Source organism: Lissotriton vulgaris, chromosome 9 (genome assembly GCF_964263255.1).
Source record: "Lissotriton vulgaris chromosome 9, aLisVul1.2, whole genome shotgun sequence".
NCBI classification, from domain to species: Eukaryota; Metazoa; Chordata; class Amphibia; order Caudata; family Salamandridae; genus Lissotriton; species Lissotriton vulgaris.
Window position 1 is genome coordinate 924,598,577 of NC_141697.1, and position 22,046 is coordinate 924,620,622.

At 42.7% G+C, this 22,046-nt stretch overlaps 1 protein-coding gene across 1 annotated transcript; it reads left to right on the forward strand.

Annotated features, from left to right (window-relative positions):
* Positions 1–6,460: 6,460 nt before the first annotated feature.
* Positions 6,461–21,186, forward strand: HNRNPL (heterogeneous nuclear ribonucleoprotein L). Its single transcript, XM_086938747.1, has 13 exons — positions 6,461–6,621; positions 7,204–7,325; positions 7,641–7,881; positions 10,528–10,613; positions 11,200–11,296; positions 11,523–11,595; positions 13,749–13,847; positions 14,336–14,625; positions 14,828–14,949; positions 15,102–15,303; positions 15,761–15,818; positions 16,273–16,368; positions 20,921–21,186. Exons 1-13 carry the CDS (start codon positions 6,520–6,522, stop codon positions 20,977–20,979), a joined length of 1,647 nt encoding a protein of 548 aa, XP_086794873.1. The 5' UTR covers positions 6,461–6,519; the 3' UTR covers positions 20,980–21,186.
* The last annotated feature ends 860 nt before the right edge of the window (positions 21,187–22,046 follow it).

The window sequence follows — 22,046 nt, forward strand, 5'->3', positions numbered from 1 at the left end:
CCCTCAACTCCCCCCCCCCTCCCAAGCGTGCTGCTGCCTACTCTGTCCGTGCCATGCCAAACGCTGCATATTTTAAGCCAGAACAAAGGCCGTAGGGCCGTCAATCGTACTGTAGGGCCTCCTCCTCTGCGGGTGGGTCCAGTTCCAGGCCCCGGTAGTCCGCCCACCTCTTCCAAATTTTATAGTGCTTGAGGGGGCATCCCCGTGCGACATAGACAGGCTGCTCCAGACCCATACAATAATCCATACCATTCTGCCAGCTAACCTCGGCTTTTGACCTTCAAAACAGATCAAAACTTGGGGTGATCCTCCAAGATATAGGGCTAGATGTTGATTTGATTTCTTTTCTGGCAGCCATCCATGAAAATACAACAGTGGCAGTGCGTTTTAATGAAGATGGTAGCCTGACTGATTCATGGGCAGTAAATAGAGGGGTCCGGCAGGGGTGCATTTTGGCCCCCTTGCTGTTCACACTCTACATCAATAAGTTAGGGGATTCTCTGATTTCTTGCTGCAAAGATATCCCTAGAGCCGGCACCAAAATGAATCCTGAACTTCTGTATGCCAACGATGCGGGGTGGTGGACTGCAAGGGAGCTGCAAACGCTTTTAAATTGTTTCATAGATTTTATGGAGTCAATGGACTTAATCACTAAGTTTAAAAAGTCACATGCTATGTCCATAGGTTCAAGGAGTGCAATGAAGGTTAAATTATATTGCAAGGAACTAGAACTAGTAAAAGTCCTGCTTCTCCATATTTAGGGGTACTTTTTGACGACCGGTGCTTATGCTGCACGCAGCGTGCACACAAAAAGAATGTATTAGCCAGAGCTTCAGGGGCCATTTTAGACTTTGCAAAAAGAATTGGATCAAAACCACTCTCCGCACTTATGAAGATCTACAATGCTAAGTGTCTCCCTTTGGCGACTTATGGGAGCGATATCTGGGGATACACAGATGTCAGAGAAATCCAGGGGACCGAAAACACTTTTTTGTGTAGATTGCTATTGGGCCCTGCTTCCACTCCAATCTTTAACATACATGAGGAGTTAGGAGCGGGTTTTATTTCTGAGTAGATTGCTGTTGCCCCTTTATTGCGTTGGCTGAGAATTTGGGCACAACCCAATCCAAATCTTAACCAATTGATTATCCAAGATTGTCTCACCCTAGAAAAGGTGTTAGACATTCCATGGATCAGATATATTAAGGACCAGATGGAAACCCTTGGCTGCCCTGATTTATTTCTGAGCCCTATAGCATTGGGTAAACCAGCCATAAGAGACCTCAAGCAGCAGTTCTTAGATAGACGAAGGTTACTAAGGGAGGAGAACGAAGTGAGAAAACCCACGGTGAGAAGATTTGCCACATTGAGCCTGGGTCGACAGATACAACCATACTTATCCTATATAAACCATACCATCTTTTTGTTTTAACAAGATTTAGGCTGAATATGGTTCCCTGGCTCCTTGCTTTTCCTAAAGGGTATTTCAAAGAAGGAACACTAAATCCTTGTTCCTGTGATAACTTTTCAGACCAGAACACTCTTCATTTAATATTCTTCTGTGCATATTATAATTCACTTTGCAGAAAATGTATCATTCCTTTGCTTAGGGGTTGTAACTTTGAACAAGTTAGGCCGGCGCTGGTGTATTTGCAAATGCTAGCGTCGCCTATGGTCTGTTTTGGGGTAGCAAGTTTTCTAATAGGAGCAATCAGGCATTGGAATAGTTCACTTGTGAGCTACTCTGTGGACTCGGTTTGGACCACGTTATCTAAATACTTATTTTTCTGTTTTTATAAGTAAAGTTGGACAAGAGCAAGATGGGCTAATTTTATCTTATTTATTTAACTCCCAGGCCTAATTATGTGTTGGTGGGCTGTATCTTTATTTTCCGTTGCTATACCCCCCGCCATGGACCTTCGGGGTGTCCTCATCTTTGTATGAAGTGTCGTATTACCCAATGGAGTGTATTCTATTTTATTGTAGATAATGATCTTTGAGTAGAGCAAGACTCTACGAAGATGAATAATTGTTTTATTGTTACAAGACGGGGGATCTTATCTGATTTTACACTTATGTATTTTACGATTGCAGATTTGATCTGAATAAAGTTAATTTTGACTGAATGAGTGTAGGCTATATCAATCGTACTCAAAAGCATTCACACAAGTATGAAATATACCATCAGTGTAAAAAAAAGACCATATTACTGAAAGTACTGAGCCCCAACAAGGTGTGGCAGAGTAGGCGCTCACTGGTGTATAGACAAGGGTGAAGAGCATGATATGTGACCGACCTTTCCAGATCCCTACCACCACACAGGACCTACAATTAGAAGGTGACCAGACAGAAGTTAATCGGCATCGCTCAGAGGTTTGTATCAAGGAACTTGACCAACACACAAGTGACCAACAAGACACCTCTAACAACAGACGACAACCTACGTACAGAAACATCTCAACACTGGACTACATCTTCCTGAGTCGTCAACTGCGCATGAGATGCGTTGAATATAAGGTCCTGGTAAGAACTGAAAGCTACCACCACCCTGTGATAACAAGAATCACCATGAGTTCTAACACTCATGACCTGGCCATAACTGCATGAGAAAGGACAATGCTGTTTCCGTGAAGAACTGGATCGTCCATGCTCATCATTTGTACGTTGATATAAAGACACTAGTAGGCTCCCTTTGTGAATTCCTTGATGGCCTGAGTGAGACCCTCACAAATGAGCAAATAGAGGTGATAGTGGTAGACACTGCCAAAATCCTTTAAACCATATGTAGTGATGGGGCTCAAGGGTCAAAAGGCCCGACTGGCAGTGTGTTTAGGGGAGATGCGGAACACTGGGCTCCTCGCATGCATATTCTTTTCAAGTCCTGTCTGATGACTATTAACATTCCAGATGCATGGCGGGGCTCCATTCAATATCCCGTTCATAAAAAAAGGAGACAATGTGGCCCCAGAAAACTAATGACCGATTAACTTGTACGACGTGGATGGGAAAGCATTCACCAAGCTGCTTTTGCATGAGTTAGAAGCCTAGGTTACCACCAACAACATAATCCCATATTATCAAATGGACTTCCGACCCAGGGCCTCCACAACAGGTAATTTCATTGCCCTTTCATATCTGATGGATAGATCAATAAAAAGGCAGCAGGCTCAATATATGCGTGCTTCATAGATAACAGCATGGCCTTTGACGCTATTGATCAAAAAACATTATGGGCCAAACTTTCTGCATGGTGAATCCCTAAGCAGATGTTGAGTGCAATAATTGCCTTATATTCAAACACCTGGATCCAGGCAAAATGTACCCAATCCCACATCACAACAAAAATCTACACCAACAAAAATCTGAAGCAGGGATGCATCATATCACTCATATTATTTAACCTGTACACTGCAGACTTGGGACAGGTACTAATGAAGGGAAACCTATATCCCCCAGGCTCAGAACACTCAAGCTTCCCATCCTACAATATGCTGATAATTTGGTAAACCTAGACCACACTCGAGTTGGAATGAGGAGAGCTTGGGATATCTTACACAGCTACAATACAGCAAACTCACTATTGGTCAATGCTACAAAAGCAAAAGTCCATATCTTTGGTCAACAGGTTAAAAAACTGCGGCTGACATGGAACATTGGCCATATAAACATCTCCATATATAATAAATATATTTATCTTGGGGCTTTGTTGTCGGATTCAGGCAAAGCCCCCTTCTAAGCAAGAGCAACATAAGTAAAATCAGCCAAAACAACTTTCTCCTTAGCTAAACTACAGTATAAGTTCCAAAGCCCAACACTGGATGGGATTTGCACAGTTATTCGAGCCAAACTCTTTCCTACAATAAGCTATGACTCACAGGCATTCTAGAACACTGTAACATAGCCACCTGTAGGAAACCGTTTGGGCTCCTAAATATACACTATGTTGATTGATCTGGCTGGAATTTGGACTTACAAATATGGATATGGAGTGTAAAAAGGACATCATTAAATATTAACATCAAGTAATTAGGACGTATGTTGGATCAATGAACCATGCACTCAAAATTATCTTTAATGATGGACACAGTCCCTGTGCAACTCTATTTCCATAGTCCTTAACAACTCTGAATCTCATTGAGGAATGCATAACTGAGTAAATCCTTACTGTGCCAATTTTAAAGGGCCTCCTAAAAAACAAGGTAGGATCCTTTCAAGATCTGTCTGTGACTATGCAGATCCTGGGCGCTCCGGGTCTTTAGAACTCACATGTGGACACATTCTACCAGCCATATTTGAAAGCTGCTTTGGGGAGACATGCCCTTGGGAACATTTTGAAATATCTGGCTTCTGACTTGCCAATTTGCAAGTTTAGAACACATTGGAAGAAGCGACTATCAAGCCCGCAGCAGTGTAGATTGTGTTCTAAGGCCAAGGAGCAGGGCTCGAGTCGGAGTACCACGGGGTGGATGGCGTCCCCCCACATATTTTACCAGGAGCTCAATTACTGGAGCAAATGGAGCCACACATTCACTCTTTGGCCTCTCTGGGGCGAGATCAAAGCTCATTTAGAATGCTGCTCATGCGCTGGCTTCTCTGATGCAATTGCATCTAAGGGGTGAGCGAGGGGAGGCAATGAGTCTGATGGTGCAAGCCACCTTTCGTAACGTCACTTCCTGTTGTGACATCAGCGCCCCCCCACTTCTTTTTTTAAGACTTGTGCCCTGCAAAGGAGTAAGTGATCCACTTATTGTGTTGATGCCCTGAATTATTGCCCCAAAGGCCAATATTTCTGCAGCAAGTAATAAGATAATGTAAGGAGGTTGTCTACTATGCTTATACATGCATGACTCTGATGGACTAAGCAAGAATTTCAAAGTTCTTTGCCATAATGAGAGAGAAACTACTGACGTCAGGCTCAAGACTATGCTGCTAAAATCACTATCATTGCACACTTTACCTTGGATGGCCTTAATGATACAATGTTGAACCACACATTCGTGGCACTAGGCTCAAGACAATGCTGCTAAAAATCGTTATCACTACTGCACATATATTTCACTTTAGTTCGAATGATTTTAATGAGTCGTAATTTTTCCAAACTGCATTAGTAAAATCTGCCAGGACTGCACATGAAGTTTACACCTTTATGATGTACTTCAACTTGAGTGCACCTTTTTCATGACACGAAGACCAATAGTGAGGTAAGTGAGGCCCAGGATGATGTTTTAACCGTCATCATTGCACACATAGCTTTATCTTTTTAATGCATTTTACGCTATATGACCTAAGTGCTTTAAATAATGACCTACACTTGTGGTACTCGACATAAGACATTGCTCCTAAAAATCGTTCTTTTGCACTTTAGTTTAAATGAGTCGTAGTGTTGCTAAACCATCTGTAAAGCTTATAACCAAGACCGCAAATATAGCTCTAATTCCCATGCACGAACATCAATTTGAATTAATCTTTTTGCACTTAGACTAATAGTGAGATTAAGGATGTATCTAAAATGTTTCACAGTATGGGACGGATGAAAAGATGATGTTTTGTAAAGTTTCTGTCACCACGTTTGCACAAACAATTCTTAACCCTTTGAATAAATGCTTATTATTGTGTATGGTTTCAATGACCACAAAAGTAGTGATTTGTACTGATGATCTCAATAGCTAAGACAACATTATAGTCTGCTTGGTATTTAATAAACATGTCTGTTGCTTATGAAATCTTTTGACTGTTTGACGTAAACATATTGTGAAGATTTTAATTAATCAGACAATACTTTAAACTATATGGTGAGAGGTCAAAAAGAGAATTGCAAAGGACTGTGTCCTCTTTGCAATTTTACTAATATGAGTTAGACGTTCCACACCCAAAACACAAAAGAATGTAATAGTACGTAAAGCAATAATCCATCAGCATGCTTCTTCCGGCACTCATAAAACCTTTTGAGAATCCGTCTCAGAGGTCGCCATTTTGAAAGACGACCGTAATTAACAGGCGGGAGTTAAAAGATATTTTTCCTTTTCCTCAAATATCGACGTGTGGTTCCTTGACTTTCGAAAACAAAATCAGTATTTTAGTTGAAGACACACGATGAGCCTCCAGAACGTTTTTGTTTACCGTTTATTAGAGGATACTAAAATGGTCGCCAGAATAGTTGCTTTGTCGTTGGGTGCAAAACCCACTTGATGCCGTTTATCCAATAGTTGTAGTCTCCATGTCAAGGAATCCAATCAAAATGCAGTCAATGTGGAGTGAAATTAGAGTAATCCAATACTGTTTCAAGGATTCTGAGCAGTTTATTTCTGTTTCCCCGCCCCCTAACAAAAGGAGAATATGTAACCAATAGTATTGATGATTTCCGAAAGATGGTGAATTTAGCCAATGATACGTTTGAAGGTAGTGAATGTTTGCCGTTTTGTCCAATCGCGTGGGACAAGGGGCGGTCCCTCCTCCGGTTTTCCAGCGGCGCCATCTTGAGCAGCTTCTCACTTCGGCGCCGGGCGGCTGACGGACAACATGGCAGCTCAAGGAGGACGATATTATGGCAATGATAGTGGTCGCGCGTCTAAAAGGCAGAAGACGGAAGGCAGCGAATCCGGTGGGAATCCTGCTGGTGGGGTAAGTACATCTTGGAATACTGCACGCTTACTGTGATAATTTGTCTAGGCCATTTCCAAAGCAACGTGGGTGGTGGCGACAGTGTGTTAGACGGGATTTTGCTGGATTTGACTCGCCCTTTGGTGATAAGAGTTCGCTAAACAATGAAAGGGAGCCGGTGATGCTCCTGTATGAGAGTTGTGTGTCGCGGCTTATTATCGGGGGCACTCCAGGAATATGAAATAAGGAAGGTATCTTACTGATGGGGATTATTTCGTCGTAGGATTGGTTTTCTTCCTTGATGTCCGGTTAAGGCCGTAACCGTTAAGTGGTGAAATGTTTCCGTTTAGTGCAAAAACGCCGGCGAATAGGGAGATGGGTATGTAGACCGGTCGGAGCACGAACCGGAAGCACCCCGCTACCACGAGGTCTGCCGGTGACCCACAGGGTTACCACGCAAACACTGCTTTGTGAATCTCTTCATCGTCTATGGGGGCAGCCGTGTTTCCTTCCGGAATGTGTTGTGGATATGCTAAAATAATTTCGTTTTTGTTCTATTCAGGAAGGTAATATGCTAAACAATTTCGTTTTTGTTCTATTCAGGAAGGTAACTATGAAGACCCACACAAGACTGCGGCTTCCCCCGTCGTACATGTCCGGGGCCTGATGGATGGTGTGGTTGAAGCAGACTTGGTGGAAGCGTTGCAGGAGTTTGGTCCCATCAGGTATTAAATATAATGGTCTATCGTCGCTTTGGGAGATTTTTTTCTCCTCGGATAGGTGCGCTTCATGAGCCTCTGTGCTTGGGCGCAGATAAGAACTGTGCCCAGTTAGAACGCACCACACCGCTCTTAAGCTAAGCCCATACCAACGTTTATAAAACCGGTATAAGGCAATTTAACGCGGAAACGACCTAAAATAAATCCCTTTCTATAAACAAAAAAGCATATACCCGTATTACAAATACGTGATGCACAAGTTCTGTATTACATTTTTACTTTGAGTTCAACTTAAGTGCGGTGATTTTCTTTTATTTTCAGTTATGTGGTAGTGATGCCTAAAAAAAGGCAGGCCCTGGTGGAGTTCGAAGATGTCATTGCTGCATGCAACGCCGTGAACTATGCTGCAGACAACCAGATCTACATCGCAGGGCATCCAGCCTTTGTAAATTATTCGACAAGCCAGAAAATTTCCCGCCCCGGAGATCCCAGTGATGATACAAGAGGTGTCAACAACGTGCTTCTTCTAACCATCCTCAACCCAATCTATTCAATTACCACGGTAGGTTCAGTGGAAACTGTAGAGGGGGTGGTTTGGTTTGTTAAATTGTGATTCAGTGTACTTTCAAGATGTCTTCAACTCGTACATTAGAGCTACCCATATGATTGTAAAAACCACGACATCCATACAGGGGGGGGGGGGGGTGAAAGTAAATTATTAGGTAAACATGGATAGGCCCAAAGTGCTGCATAGACCCGACTTGGAAGCGCTGTTCAAGGTTATAAGATAAATTATTCTATTTCAAAATGAGGTGCTAGTGCTATTTCCATTGCCTTTGAGTGCGATCACCGTCGTGACGAAAGCTTAATTGGAGGCCAATAATTCATCAGTGGGATGGGATACCTCTTGGCTGCCTGGCGTTTCCCCATGTGCCACGCCTTTTTTGGGGATGTTTGCGCTTTTGTCCATAAGAGTTCCACGTCAAATTTGTGTCTTAATTCCAACGTCCTCTGGACCCAGGGTATTTCGATTCCACCTGGAAAACTTTCGTCGGGAAATTACATTTGACATTTTACTGGGACATCCTTTTTGTGCTTTCAACCTCCTTCTAGTAAGTGGAAGAAATGTGTGTAAGACCAATTTTAAATCCCGGGAAGCTATAGATTGATATTAAGATGATCAAAATCTAAATTCAGCCAGGGGTAATTTGGGTAGGTCCTTCAAGGGTTTCCTGTAAACAGATTAAGATGCAGTTAGAAGAAGAAACAGCCATTTGGGATTACATTTTCACCTGTATCTTCTAACGAGAGTAGATGCATTTTTTATTAAAGCAATAGATTGTTCCGTCAGTCACCCTTATGGTTGCGGAGATGTATAGGGCAATGGCTTTATATTGTATACAGCAATTCGTTTTGATTAAAATATAAAGAGTGATAAATAGGAAACGAGGAATCCAGTGTATTTCTGAAATTGGAACAAGATATGGAGTAACAGTGGTATCTCAGAAATTTTGGGAAGCCTTACTAACGTGAATTGGTCAATTTTTTTTTTTACATTTGGGAGGTAGTAATGCGTAGAACGACAGCAGGTAATGACACTTAAACTATTGTGTTCTCCTAGGTCTCCCGATTAAATCGGTGCCTCACTTATGTTGGAAGGCTAAGTACCTGCAACAGTAAACTGGTCAAAACGCAACATGGACACGAATTCCACTGAAAACTGCATTGTATGTGCCAGTGCAGTATTGCAAGCTGCTCCTAGAGGCCCTAGTGAGCAAGGCACCCTAACTGTCTTAAAAGTTGGCGTTATTGGCATTTTAGGTCGGCGTGACCTGGAATCATTCCGTACTTGGAAACTCGTGAATGTACTACTGTTTCCAAGGAGTACTTTAGCATGTGCGGCGTTTACCATGCGGGAGTGAGCAGCAGCGCTCGGAACAGATGACGCTGCTGCTCGCTCCCGCAAGGTAAACGTTGTGCAAGTCTCGCCCGTCTGAAATTTGCACTGTCCCCTGCCTACCTCCTTCCATCTCTCAAGTTAGCATCCCATAGTCCCTTTTCCTCCTTGTATTCCCTTACCTGCCTTCTGCCCAGTTTCACCTCCCTCCTCAGTTCCTGCTAGGAACAGTGCAGCCGGTGGGGGCATATCCCTTCCCCGCCTCTGCAGCACACGCGGCTCTGCCTCGCAGTCAGCGCAGACTGCTGTCGATCAGCCTGCTCCGCTGTTAGGCTCGCAGGCCCGCCATGGAAGGAGGGGGGCCAATGAGTAAGAAGGATCCGTGAGCTCCTCGTGGCGTGGGTAGGTAACAGCTCTGGGCACCCATCGCCCGGCCCCCTTTGTGTACCCTCTGCCTTCAGCACCCCTTCCTACCCGAGGCACCTCTTCACCCTGTCTGTCCTGTTACCCGCATCTAGATACCGGACCATCCTCCCCTGTGGCGCACATTGATTACGTTTCCAGACCCAACCATCGGTCTTTAAACAAGGGAGAATATTGGTTTAATAATTACTGCATCAAGGCCAGTGTCTTCGTCGTAAAAATAGCACTTCGTGTTTGTGTTTAACCGCTAGCCGAAGAGTGACTTATTTCCTGTCATTTGTCAGCTATTGAGGTCATCCATCCGTGGCGACCCAACTTTCTGCTTTTAAATGATTCATTGGTATGTGCAGGCATCGGCGATTTCCTCAGTAGGAATTCTTTATAATGCTTGTGTCCTGAGGTCCTTTTGGATCTTAGCAGTGTTTAGTTATGCAGCACAATATCCTGCTGCATGGCTAAACACTTATAAGGTCCCAAAGGCGAGACCTATTGGCTATGCCAATGCTTGTTTTTACCTAGCCATGTTGCAGAGTGCACTAAGTGGCCAAAAGGGAGACCTCTTGTGGTCACGTATGGTACTGCACCCTACCCATAATGCTTTGCATGCAAGACAGTACTACGAGTACATACAAATAGCTATGTCCACTACACAATTAGTAGCTTTGAAATTTAATTTCGGATTAGATTGTACTGTGGAGCTGAAAAGGGAAATTTAGACTAGACGTTCTAGTGAGAGAAGTAAACACTGCCAGCCTATCTTAGGACCAAGTGTGCCCTGTCTGAAGCCTTTTAAGAAAATGGTGCCTTTAGGCTGTAATAAGGAGGGGAGGTTGTTCAGTTTGACGCTGCTTTTAATTACATTGCTTATATATATCTCATTTTTCGTAGGATGTTCTGTACACAATTTGTAACCCCTGTGGTCCTGTTCAGAGGATTGTCATCTTTAGGAAGAACGGTGTTCAGTCGATGGTGGAATATCCTTTTGTGGTCGTGTTTTTTTCTTCTTTTTTCCTAAGATGTATGCAGTTAAACATACATTTTTACTATGCGTAAATGGTTTTAAACAATTAAATTGTAGAACTGTCTTCGCCCTCGTTAAGGCACAGGTTTGAATCCCGGTGCTTTCACATCCTTTCATCTTACAGAGGACGATCATTGAGATTTGCCAAGCTTATTGTATTCGTCTGTGGGATTTATAAATGCGTTCTCTTGTAGCGGCTTCGTGCAGGTAAGTGTAAAGGATGGTCTAGACCTCATGTGACACAGGTGTAAATGTTAGCTGAGATGAGTGGTAGCAGTTTGAGACTGTTAACAGTATGTTTGAATGCTGTTCTTGTCAGGTTAGACTTTTTAAATGTCAGTATGGATACACATACTGATATAAATAAATTGCCAAGTTGGAGGACCGTTCGAGTAGTAAAGTGCAGTCCTCTTATTCCCTACTCCCCCCGCACATTTGGTAGCTAGTCAAAACTGGTGGTAACATTAGATTTGCTTATTGTGGAATGTATGACTTAACTTTACTGCATGAACTTAATATTGTCCTTGACCCTATTGAACGTTCGACTCTGTTCAAAGTGCGCAAAGAGCGAAGGCATCTCTAAATGGGGCAGATATATACTCCGGCTGCTGCACTCTAAAGATCGAGTATGCTAAGGTACGGTACTCGCTTGTATGCATGCACATTATTTAAGTTTCATGGGAGACCGAGCACAGATGTACATTTGTATATATGACATTTCTAGCTGTTTGAGTAGATGAAACTCACTTATTTTATGTAGGGGGGGGTATTGTGGTGGTTTTAATTAATCAAGCAATAAACATTAAACTATAAGTTTTAGGTTTTCCACAATTTGCAACTGATTGAATCATTTGTATTTTAGCCAACACGGCTGAATGTGTTCAGGAACGACCAAGACACCTGGGATTACACGAATCCCAACCTGAATGGCCAAGGTAACTTTACTTTAGTTCGTGCTCTTACATACACTTTTAAAGACCTTTTGCTATGCAAGACTCACTTCATATGGGTTTTCACACATTGAAATGCCATTGTGGTTCCTTCTAAATTCAGTTTTGGTTCCTGAATTGGTCTTTAAATACAACCTTGGTCTAAAGTAACTATTGTTTCAGCATCTTAAGTGAAGAGGCGCTAGCGTGATTCCATACTTGATCGAGCTCAGAGTTTAATTATTTATATATATAAATATACACACACATTTTCGTTTGTTCTGGGCCCGTGTACATGCCATTAATTGTAGCAGTGTTTTTTGTTTACCCGTAATTTTGACTACTCCCTGTTACTTGGTAAATACCTATTTTCTGATATTTTTGCTTCCAGTCCCTTTACATGACACCTCGCAGTTAATGCTATGAACTGGAGATACAAGTATTTGTCTGCTTGGCCTTTTTGTGTTTATAAATCCGTCACTTACGCTGACCAATACAACCTCGCGGTATGAATGATCTAGTTTAAATGGCTAAAAAACTGAATTTAGGTTGACGAGCAATGGCATTTCACTACTTAACACATGACATTTCTCTTCCAAGGTACATGTTAGTGATGCGCAGAGGCACACAAGTTGAAAGTCTGCATTCTTGGGTGCATTGGAGGGACATTGTAGTCTTTTATGTCCCTTTCCAGGCTCTTAAGCAGTAGTTCAGAACTTTGCTTTGAGGCCCAAAAATGGATATTGCTTGCCTCTGTACATCCCTAAACACTCAGTGTAGAAAATCACTAGTTACTTCCGGAGGAACATTCATCATGTACAAGACCGACAAAAACTTGTTCATACATCGAGAACACAACACGGTGATCCAGGAACCCGCTGTACAAGAGGCCGACAACATGCCACAGCAGACATGTTAAAACCACTGAGATGACGAACATGCCACAACAATCATGTTACAAGCACTGAGATGCTACAGCTATCATGTAACAAGCAGAGAAAGATGCCACAGCAGTTGCGTAACAAGCACTGAGATGCAACAGCAGTCATGTAGAAGCACTGAGATGCAACAGCAGTCATGTAACAAGCACTGATGCCACAAGTCATGTAACAAGCACTGATGCCACAAGTCATGTTCCAATCCTAAAGTCGAGCAGACTAGGAAACACAGAACCAAGAACAAACCAGTGCCGCGAAGAAACTAAATTACTAGAGTGGATTAGACCCTGTTGCTTTTCGACTTTGGGATGCTTTTCTGCCTCTACACTTGTCGCTCGGTTTTAGAGGGCTTTATCAGCTGCTAATCTTTACCGTCGAAAGATTCTCAAGGCACACAGATTCGTCGTGTAGCTGGGGGCATTGGCGCGTGCATACATGTGATAACAGGCACACTCCTCATAGCAGGAGACATGCACATGAGCTACACAGAGCCAGAAGCATCACACCAGAGCAGGAGGCGAACACGGAGTGACACTCATTAGCACACTTCATGTCCTCTTCTGATACCCTGAAGACACAAAGATGTGAGCCTTTTCAGCACTATACTCGTGATTTTGAAAAATTGTTGTTCTCCTCCCTGGAATTTACTTATGACTGAAACCATGTAATGCAGGGTCGCAGTGTATGTTTGATGGGACGCCATCTTTCAGATCCCTGCTTGCTCTCTGAAGCTCGAATGGTAAGAGACATGCAGTTTGTAATAGTACTCTGTACTCCAGCTGTAAGTAACCTTTTTAATTTTTGTATGAAATTGTTAAATGTATACAATGCTTTAGATACAAATGTAAATCCATGGTCTTTGCTCAGTTATTGTACAAAAATTAGCCATTTTGTAGTATGCTTTAATTTTCCCTGGGTGCTTCTAGATTACTTGTTGGGGACCTTGATCATGGAGCTGAGCTTTTAAATTTTAGTAGAAGTGCGCATGATTTAGGACCAGCAAGAAGCATGTTTTGGTAGCATGCCTTTTCTATTTATATATGTATATTTAGTTTTTAATCGTGGTCCGTAGTATGTATGTGCAAAGTGGTGGTGGGTTTGGAGGGTTGTTACCATCTATTTTTAAGTCGAACAAGTTGGTCCGCCGGGCTAATTAATGGGAACTGGGTTTTTGGAATGTTTCCTTGGTTGCTCTCTAATGAAAATGTTGTGCTTCCATAGGAGACACTGGCAATAACCCCAACAAGCGCCAAAGGCAGCCACCCTTGCTTGGTGATCATCCAGCAGAATATGGTAAGGCTGGACCTGGACCAGCTATGGGTGAGTTTTCGGTTGAACAGCTTTTTTACTCAATCGTTTTCAATTATCTAATCTGACATCAGTCCCGATTCTTTGTTTAATTTACCTTGATGTCTGTGGGTCTTAACAGTTCTTAGCCATAGCAATGAAAAATGTTATCACGTTAATGGACCTCTCGGTCCCCCTCTAGCAGACTAAGTTGGTCCGATATACTTTCTGCTTTTTAAGTGTCTGAATCAAATGATTTAGTTGAATGTAGTTGCTTTTGCAAACACTGGGAGCTAGAAAATAAATTTAAAATCCGTAACAATATGAAATCAAGTGAGCTCTTGGAAATTACCACAGTTTCGACCAGGTGTGCTGCTTCCTTAGTCATTTTGCTAAATGCATGTTTGATTGTGACCACTGCGATTGACTTGATATGCCCTGCCACCTGAAATTGTGCACTTTTCTCCAAACGGAGTGCTCCGTCTGTGTTGGTACTTATGGGTAAACCATTTGCTTTCTAGGCGGGCCTCATAGTGCCTATCATGCGCATTATGACGATGGATACGGTCCCCCGGCACCTCACTATGAAGGAAGACGAATGGGTCCCCCTTCTGCATCTGGCCCACCTCCTCGTCGTGGACCACGGAGCTTTCAACCTCAGTACGGAGGGCATCCGCCCCCACTCCCTCCTCCGCAAGAGTTTGGCCCACATGCTGACAGTTCCGTTCTGATGGTTTATGGTCTGGAGCCTTCCAAGATGAACTGTGATCGAGTCTTCAATGTGTTCTGTCTTTATGGAAATGTGGAGAAGGTAAATGTTTGTTTCATTGGTCTCCCTCAACACCATTGTTGTGCTTCGCGGTTTGTGCGCTACTGTTTCACGTATTAAACCGTGCCAGCTAGTAGATAGCTCTAGCGGTCGGCTGCTAGTATTGACTGGTCTGATCTATATGAAGGTGCAAAGATTGAGCGGGGGGCATGGTTGCACTCAACTGCCTACATAATTTTTCTAGGTTAAATTCATGAAGAGTAAACCTGGAGCTGCCATGGTAGAGATGTCCGACGGTTATGCTGTAGATCGTGCCCTCACCCACCTAAACAACAACTTCATGTTTGGACAGAAACTCAACGTTTGGTATGTTCACAAACCGTTCAACTTGTCCATGGGCCCTTGTAATGCTTCATCGATCTACTCTAAAGCTATGTTGCAATGCACTAAAACATTTGCTTATTTTCGAATGTACTGGTTTGTAAAGTGGCACTCATGCTTCATGCATTTGTCTGCAGTGTTTCCAAGCAGCATAATATCATGCCGGGCCAGTCGTATGTACTCGAAGATGGTTCGTGCAGCTTTAAGGATTTCAGCGGCTCTCGAAATAACAGGTTTTCCACACCGGAACAAGCAGCAAAGAATAGGATACAGCACCCCAGCAGCATCCTTCATTTCTTCAATGCACCTCAGGAAGTGACAGCGGACAACTTCTACGAGGTCAGAACCCAGCAGTTTCCTGCTATTTTTCTCTAGTAGTTTATTTGGGATGTAGCCCATAACATGTTAATTATTACAGCAAGAGTAGAAAAGATGCACAATTATTAAAATGAGGCGACATCATTGCCTGTTTTAAGTCCCGATATGGCAAGTTGCAAACATAAGTTGATGTAACGGACTTGCACATGTCCGAAGCTAGTTAAATTCAAACAGATTTTCTGTTGAGGCTATAGAAAATCGAGCTTGGTTTGGTACTACTTTTAGTGGTTCTAACAACGTGACTAATTTAGGTTCATTGTTGCTATATTTGATATGCTGACCCATTCTCTAAAGCTAAACTGCCATCTGTGCAATTGGATTGAAATGGCTTTTAGCTGAGGGGTTTGTGATTAACGAAGACTTGCTTTGTAAGTTTAAATGCCATTTTCATCTTTCTCCACTTTCTGTGCCCCTGCAGATTTGCGAAGAGTTGGGTGTAAAGAAGCCAAGTTCAGTCAAAGTGTTTAGTGGAAAAAGTAAGTCTTCTTCGATAGGAAGAACTGTTGGGTGCTTGGTGTGTTCACAGCAACAAACATGGTGATGAAATGTTTAATGAATATCGTCCCCTGGCTATCTCTGGGGCCATCCCGCTCTTAACCGCAACCAGGCATTTACAGATCGGTTTTAATGATCCGATTGCATCGTACTGGAGTCACAACTTCACGACCTAGCGTTTCAGGCTTGATTTTTTTTTTTTTTTATTGGAGTAGGATTGTTTTATTTGTATACGGCTGGATGATGTCTGAGTTGGCATTGAGTCAAATAACAGACTGAAGTACAGCACCAATTAATAACAAATGGCTGCTGAATTGAAGCGATCTAAAATCGCTTCTCTTGCCAGTAGTTTCTTTCTGTGTACAGCGTTTATACATTGAGTCCATAAGATGTGTATAATGGCTTTTAGTAATTTGATTGTCACTGTTCCAACAGGTGCACGGAGTTCTTCAGGCTTGCTGGAATGGGATGAAAAGAATGACGCTTTGGAAACGCTGAGCGTATTAAACCACTTTCAGATGAAAAACCCAAGTAAGTCTCAGGGTGTATTCGATCTCCCTTTTCCCATTTTATTTTCGATCATAAAGATCTTATAAATTATATCGACAGATGCACTTTTTTAAAGTGCAGTTTTAGTTTCTTGCAAGGACAAGTAAACACATGGCAATAGGGTACAGCTTTACTTAGTAAGGCAATTTCCAAATAAAACCATAATATCATAAAGGTACCAAGAATAGACAAGTAATTTCCTTACAAGTAATAAATTGTTGAAACTCGGTGAAAGAAAATACTAAATGGACACGTGTCCATTAAGACCCAAGGTTGTCGCACAATACACTTTGGAAATTTAGCTAAATCAAATCCCTCAATTAACCTTGTGTATCTGTGCTGAGTAATCTAAGCACTAACAGATAATGTCTACGATCAATGAATCTGCATAGTGATATAATGCGCTTGGTCCTCAGATTTTTATAATGGGGCAAAAATAGTAAATTTACCAGGGGTTTAGGGCCTCCTTTACATGCTGAACACGTCATCAAGGGAAGCTTGGTTTTGCCATCTACTACAGAACACCTAGTTTGTGAGTGACTGACTTGTATCTACATTTAAAAAACGGTTTCCATGTCACAGGCGAGACAATCGTGGATTGCTTTTAAAGCAATGAACTGCTGCGTAAGCGATCCCTTGTCATTAGAAACACTCCACCGTAGTGAATTCCCAGTAAACTACTTTGGCTCTCTTGTGATCTAGGACGTCTCTGGGTCAGTCCAATAGGATTCAAACCTCCATTTCCTTAGCAGTACCCTGAGGGAAAAACAAACATTTTTTCCAGTCCTTGAAGATGCAGAGGTCCAAGTACCACTCTGCATTGGGCCACTGCTTTTAGTAGACCAGTCAATGCCAAAGTATTAGTGGCCAACATCCCATTTTGTGGGCAATCTTTCTATAAGCCAATTCGAGTAAAATTGGAATCAGGAGTTTGCTGGAAGATTGTGAAGGGTCCTCCGTCTCAGAAAGACAATCCATATTCCCACAATTTTGCTCCATATATAACTGAGCCTAAGGTATTTCTAATAGAGAATAAAGAATTTCTAATGCTGTAGCCACTTTACCCGATTCAGTTTTTATTAATCTTGCTTATGTGGGAGGTTTGTTGGATGAGTGAGATGTGCTTTCTCAAGGTTGGGGGACCCAGCCCAATTTCGGAGTTGAGTATATCCTCAAATCAAAAGTGGAAACCAATCCAATGGGGTGATTTCCATGGACATAAATCTCTTCATTGGAGAAGACCACATACTTTGAGTCATTTAACTCCAATTCACACTGATCACGGAAGCGATTGAAATCATTCTACAGCTGCTGAAGACTTTAATAACATTAGCGTATCATCCGCAACGGTCAGGAGCCTTTCTCTGACCTTAGTAATATTACACCCATCGAGGTACCCTCTACTCAATATATAAATAGCAAAAACTGTCTGGGTGCTAAAACACACCCCTGTCTTAACTCCACACCTTATCACAAAGGGCCTCATTAGCTACATGTAATTTCATCAAAATATCCAATACATTTAGTGGTACCCCCATCTCAGCCAGCACCTTCCAAACTTTGCCCAGGGGCTCCGAATCGGTACCTTAATCCAGTTAGTAGGATATCTGATCGTTTTCTCCAAGCATAACACTAAACGGTTGATAAGTGGTGGAAAGTGGGTTCTTGGTAGGGGTAGGTCTGCCACTGGCAATAAGGCCACTAACACATGTTTGGACCCAGCATAGGTCCTAAAAAATTATTCCTATGCTCAACCCTTGGTAACATGGCTGCAAGCAAGCCGGCTTAACTCAAGGTATGTAAAGCATTTAAAAACACAATTTCAGTAAATTAAGACACAACACAAAATAAAAATCCAACACCAATTTATAAAAATAGGTAATATTTTTCTTTTAACCCCTTAAGTGCTGATGACGGAACTGCTCCGTCATCAGCTACGGGTGAGCTGTGCTGATGACGGAGCGGTTCAGTCATGGCCTGCGCGGCGCGAATTTCGCACCTGGGCTGAGCGTTCTATTGAACGGGGCGGGCCATGTCGGAACCTCCATCACAAGCACAGCTCAACCGACGCTGGTGACGGAGTGGTTGCGTCACCAGCATGCGACCGCTGCGCGGCCGCCCCCTTAGCACTGCGGCAGAATATCCGCCGCAGTGAAGGGGTTAAATGACACCAAAACGAAAAAAATCCACTGTAGGGGACCAGAGAGGAACTTGTAAAGATTAGTCACTTTCTAGTGCTTGGAAACCAACAGAGTGCCCCTTTTTTAGTCATTTTGTTTTCTGGCAGGGACACTTTTAAACATTGTTCTGGAGAATCTCGCCAAATGTGTTGCGCCTTCTCCAGTAGACTGGGACCCGCAAGCAGAACTTGAGGAAGGAGTTTTAACCAGACCCAAAGTATCCAACACACATCTAAGGTTCTGGAATCCCCAAGAGGGTCCTTAAAAGTGTAAAACTTCAATCCCACAATCCACTTTAACACAACCCTTGCAAATCCACTGGTACTCCAAGCTGGGATGCTTTGTGGGGATGTCTAGGTGAGCTCTGTTAACCTGTAGCTTGCATGGAGTCCACTCTTCAGTCCTTTTGCAGCAAGGTAATCCATAGGGCTGCAGTTTCACTTAGTGCAGTCGTCAGAGGTTAGGCCTTGGAAATCTTTGCACAGTAAAACTTCTCAGCAGGGCACTTCGTGCTTCATTAAGTTTCAAGCAGCAGATCTGGAGGGCTCTGCCCCTCTCATATACTTATTAAAAAGTCTCAAAGTCCAGCAACAGGTCATTTCTGACCAATAAGAGCAGGGTAACTCCTCATAGGTATGACCACATCCTGTAGAGTGGCATTTAGTCCCAGAGGGCACCAATCTTCCAAATCCATAATGGCTGATTTTCCAGCAAGCAGGTAAGAGCTGGCTAAACACACCCCCTGGGATGGCGAATCTCCAGGGGCTAGGCTTAAGGAAGGTAAGAGTGAAACTGGAACCCAGGCCTCTTACGACCCCATTCCCTACCCTGGCACTCCTATAGACCAGCCCACTGCCCTCCCAGTAGAGTTGTTAACCCCAGGGGTTCTTGATCACATCTTCAAAGCTGCCTGGCTAATCCACTTAACGCTGACCATCAGGGCAGCGCACTGGAAGGCTGAATTTGGACTTTCAAACCAGTGTGTTAACTTCTTGTATGTACACTTAGGGAGAAATTCAACAATATAATAGTTGGATTTTTCCCTACCATTCTAGTAAGGGTTTGAAAGGTAGCTCTATCTCCTTCCTATCAGGAGTTATTCTTCAATAACACCTTGCCATGTTAACCTATGAGCAATGAAGAAAATGACTTGTGCCAGTTTTCTAGCATCAGGGCTTTTAAAAACCTATTTTATAAGTATTTCCCTAATTTCTACAGGACCCCCACCACCTGTGCAACTAGGAGAGTTTATGGGTTATGAATCTGCAGAAATATTGCAGATCCTCCTTACACAGTGCTCCTTGCATCAACGTCTAATTTGAGCAGCACTTAAACACAATGTGGGGTGAATGTGAAATTTCACTTTACCTAGGCATATAAACTCTTTTTTATAAGTGTGTACCTTATGTATGCAAATAGATCATATGCAAAACATTGTGCGTTTGCCATTTTTAAGTGCCCCTACCACCAAAGTCTAGTTTGGGCACAATTTACAGTTTAAAACAGTCCTGGCACCCAGTGCTGCTTTTAAACTGACCTCAGGCTTCAGCAAAAAGCTGGTGGCCTCTGAACTGCCATGCCTCGGGGTACTAGTCAATTTCAATCCCCTGCCCTATTATATTCTATGGGGCCTATGGTGTAGGGCATGCCAATTACAGGGGTACCCCACATACACCATAGTGTACCCTAGTGTATGTTGGGTGTTTTAACTGTACTCTGTTCCTTTCAGCCCTGGGTATGCAGAGCTTGGGGTCCATCCAAATCAGTTACCACCAGCAGTCTGCTGAACGTTGAGGGGGGTGGGGGGGGGCCCAGGGCACAGGATGACTTTGCAACAATAAGTGATCAAACTTTGCTCCCATTCTAACAAGCGGTCTGCTTGAAAGGGGCTTACCGGCCTAGTCGGTAGGAAATGCTATCGCTTTTTAATTTTTTTTCTACTTAAGCTGAATTCTTTTGAGCACTGTCCATTCCTAGTTAGTAATCCAGGTTCAAATATTGGTGCATGGTATTGAATGGTTTAGCTTCTAATGGCTTACCCAGAACCACCTAGCATTCAGAAAGCAACTTAAAACTTGGATATTTGACAAGTAATCCCCCCCCCTTCCTAAGCGCCTTGAAACCCTCTGGGTATGTAGTGCGCTATACAAATTTTTTGACTTGACTTGACTAGGGATGTTGGCGTTATTTTCACATTACAGCCCGCATTCTGGGTAAATTCTGTATTCTAGGGCAATCCTATGACTTCATTGTCTGCGGGAACATGTTCAAAACTTTAATCGTACAAATGCTTGATTTAACGTATTAAATCGTGGTCTCCAGAGTATTAACATTGGTGTTTTTCTTTCTTGCAGGTGGGCCATACCCATACACCCTAAAACTCTGCTTTTCCACGGCTCAGCATGCATCTTAACAGCCTAGGCACAGCCACCCTGACATTGACCCTTTTGTGATTGTTATGTTTCCTCTTTTATAATATAAAGATTTAGTAGCCAGGTGTTAAATGTGCTGTTGGATGTAAAACTGTTTAAAAGCCTCATTTTTTTTAACTCTGTAAATTAGTTTTATTTGTGCTGCCAGTGTTAGCATCACATTACAATAAAACAAACTTGGTCTTAAATTTGGTGCAGTCTCAAATTCCCTTTTTAACCAATGAGCCCTGCAAGGTTCTAAATCTGTCTCCACCATCAATCAGGCTGGCTTGGACACTGAAGACTGAATGTATGCCTTTTAGGAAACTCCGAAGTTTAAAAATCTGGTGTTAACGATCTGATGTGACTTCGTTTCATAGCAATTTGTATGCCTTGATCTCCAATTCAGGAGAGGGTAGATGTGGGGAAAAATAATGGGATCATTGCTATAAGTATGAGGTAATGAGCAGTAGGAAGTGCCCGAAGCCATTCATGAAGCAAGTTAGGTCTTTTTCCTCAAGGGTAATTAAAGGTAAGGTTCCCTCATGCTTGCGCTCAGCATAAACTACAGAAGCAGGAGTAAGATTTGGCCTTTTGGGGTAATAAGATCTCCCAAATCTGATCTTTCTGTGCCTCAAAATTAGTGCTCATCTGTGGTTGAGAATTTGGAACGCTGAGGTGGAGAGTCTCTAGTACACACATGTACTCCAGAGATCATGTGAAATCTACCTGACACCATAGTGCCATTTTCATGGTGACCCTAGAGTGTGCAGGTAGATTCACGACTGCTTAAAATTAAATTGGCAGATTATTAGTCTGTATGTGTAGGGCACAAAAATCATAGTTCTGTAAATGTAAAAGGCTTTAAAAGTGGAAACAAAAAATGAAGTTGGTGTCCTTGGCTTGATTTGTGCTTTGGAGCAGCCTCGAGTACAGTGAACTATAGTATGGTTAATTGGTGACCTTAAAGCACTGATGAATATATTAGGCCCTAAGTAGTCTGCTAGAGACGATCGCCACTTTCTCTTAAAAATCTGTATTTTGAAAATATTGGTGACCAAGAGACTTT